Consider the following 2,219-nt stretch of genomic DNA (forward strand, 5'->3'; position numbering starts at 1 on the left):
TTTCGTACTGAGCGGGGACCTCTTGTGGTTGCAAAATCACAAAACAAATTCATTTCATATCTTCACTGGCTGAACGTGTGAATAAATAAGATTTAGACACTCTCTTTATAGGGGGGGGGGGTTGCTACATGCTACTGCTACATACGGGTAATTTTTTTATTGTAGCCATCGATAATAAATTATCGAACCAAAGAAATCTAGTTGAACACTTTATTTTGTACTCTTGACCACCAAAGGAAAAACGAATACTAATATTTCTGTCTTTAAAGTATTTGTATAAATAACATTTCAATTCATATTATACGTAACTATTTACAAAGTCATGAATATTTATAGTACCATTTCAAATAATAAATAGAGGAGTACAATTAATAATCCACGTACCCCTAATTAAGAGAAACACAAGACTATGCAAAAATCAATACGGGTGCACCATGCAAAGTTTGATAAAAAAAAAACATTTAAAAACCACGAATATCAATAGTTAAAATCCTTACACAATGAAAAAACAACAATGTAATAGTTACATAACACTGAGGACGAGGGAAATCTACCTACAAGTGTGCACTTCAAATTCAGAGGGAAAAAAAGTACATATAAGGTGCCTAAATTGCACTGTGCAAAAGAGGTGCATGCATATCGACCTATCCACTGAAATTAAGCTGCCAAGACAGTATGTTCACTGCAAAACATCAACCATGAACGACTATTAACGGGGGGGGGGGGCAGAAAGAAGATAAAAACCTTTTTTCACAGCAATGAATTCAAGTCACTAGGTAGTTAAAGATGAGTGTCATACAGGTTGCCCGGAGGAGGTAAACCCCACAACCTAGAGCTCTGGCTTAACTGTGAAGATGAGCGAACACCAAGTCTATCATGTCCGGCACACACGAGGCTCGGGCGACGTCGACCGCCGTGTGGCCGCTGGTGTTGGCGTGCTTGAGGTTGGACCTGGGCGCCAGGAACTCCACCAAGTCCCGGTGGCCTTCCCGGATGGCAATGTGGATAGGCAGGGTGCCGTTCTGGTCCGGGATGTTCACGGATGCGCCGTACTCCACCAGAACCTGCAGGGTGTCCAGGAATCCGGCTCGAGCTGCGTCATGCACTGGTGCTATACCCTGTCTATCCTGGACGTTTGGGTCCGCTCCATGTTCCAGTAGTAAACTGGCTATCTTGGAGTTCCCCATCATCATCACCTATAAAGTGTGTGTGTGGGGGAGGGGAGGGGGGAGGGGGAGAGGTGAAAATACAATTCTGAATGCAGTAACGATAGGTACATCGATGTAGGATTTAGATTATTTTTTTTATTTTTTTTAACACAGAGGATAAAGACAATGACGTGAACATGTCTGCCCGGCGTTATAACCTATTAACAAAGGGCGAATTATCAACAGAAAGCTGGTTGTTAGTCACTGTTGATTATCCCATACAGGAGATGGAATGGATCGATGACTTGGCAACCACCTCCGTGGACGACGACGCTCGTGTTTCTACTCAAAGGACATTTTGATTGAAGCCCGTATTACGATAGCTTGTTTATTTATGATAATGTGGATCAGACCATCACCTGCAAGGCAGTCCTGCCGAATTCGTTTAGTGTATCAGGATGCACTCTGCATTCCTCCAGAATCCTCTGCACCTCGCTCATTTTCCCTTTGGCAGCAGCCGAACTCAAAGCTTTGCCCGCATCGATTTGACTGAGGACCATTGTAGATGGCTGCGGGTTTAGTGAGAAAACGTATCGTTAATAGCAGTGTTTCTCTACAACGGTTAACAAGCCAACGTGATCGTGTATTGCTATACGGCAAAAAAAAAACCCAAAACAAAACAAGTTTAACCATATGAGGGAATGTGTGTTTAAAACATCAAATAGCGCCAACGATTAATATTCTCAGCTGGTCGCCGTCGCCGATTAGGTTAGCTGACACCATGCCAGCAGCCGCCGCTGGCTAGCTTTCATGTCGAGGGTTTTTACCAGGACTTTTAAAAGGGCGAACGGTCCCCGTCTGGCTAAACGAATCGTTCGTCTGGGAGGGACGCGTCAACATTGAAAATTAGCTGCCCGGCTAACTGATGCTAACGTTAAAAGGCGAACAACCATAGGGTGATCGTAAGGCTTCATCACATACCTTTATTTTCGATCCGGGATATCCCCCCCTTTTTTCTCTTTCAACGTTTACAGCCCGAGTAGAATTCAAATAATAACAAGATGATAAATC

The 2,219-nt window shown here is 43.4% G+C and overlaps 1 protein-coding gene across 1 annotated transcript in view; it reads right to left on the reverse strand.

Moving 5' to 3' along the window:
• Positions 1-218: 218 nt before the first annotated feature.
• Positions 219-2,219, reverse strand: part of cdkn2d (cyclin-dependent kinase inhibitor 2D (p19, inhibits CDK4)) — a 2,052-nt gene continuing 51 nt past the window's right edge. The window contains exons 1-3 of the mRNA XM_056280867.1: positions 2,130-2,219; positions 1,568-1,717; positions 219-1,196 (exon numbers count right to left, since the gene is read on the reverse strand). The exon at positions 2,130-2,219 is cut by the window's right edge and continues 51 nt beyond it. Coding sequence (XP_056136842.1) covers positions 843-1,196; positions 1,568-1,708 — 495 coding nt within the window. The 5' untranslated portion in view covers positions 1,709-1,717; positions 2,130-2,219 and the 3' untranslated portion in view covers positions 219-842. The remainder of the gene's footprint in view (positions 1,197-1,567; positions 1,718-2,129) is intronic.

Source organism: Lampris incognitus, chromosome 5, assembly GCF_029633865.1.
Source record: "Lampris incognitus isolate fLamInc1 chromosome 5, fLamInc1.hap2, whole genome shotgun sequence".
Lineage (NCBI taxonomy): Eukaryota > Metazoa > Chordata > Actinopteri > Lampriformes > Lampridae > Lampris > Lampris incognitus.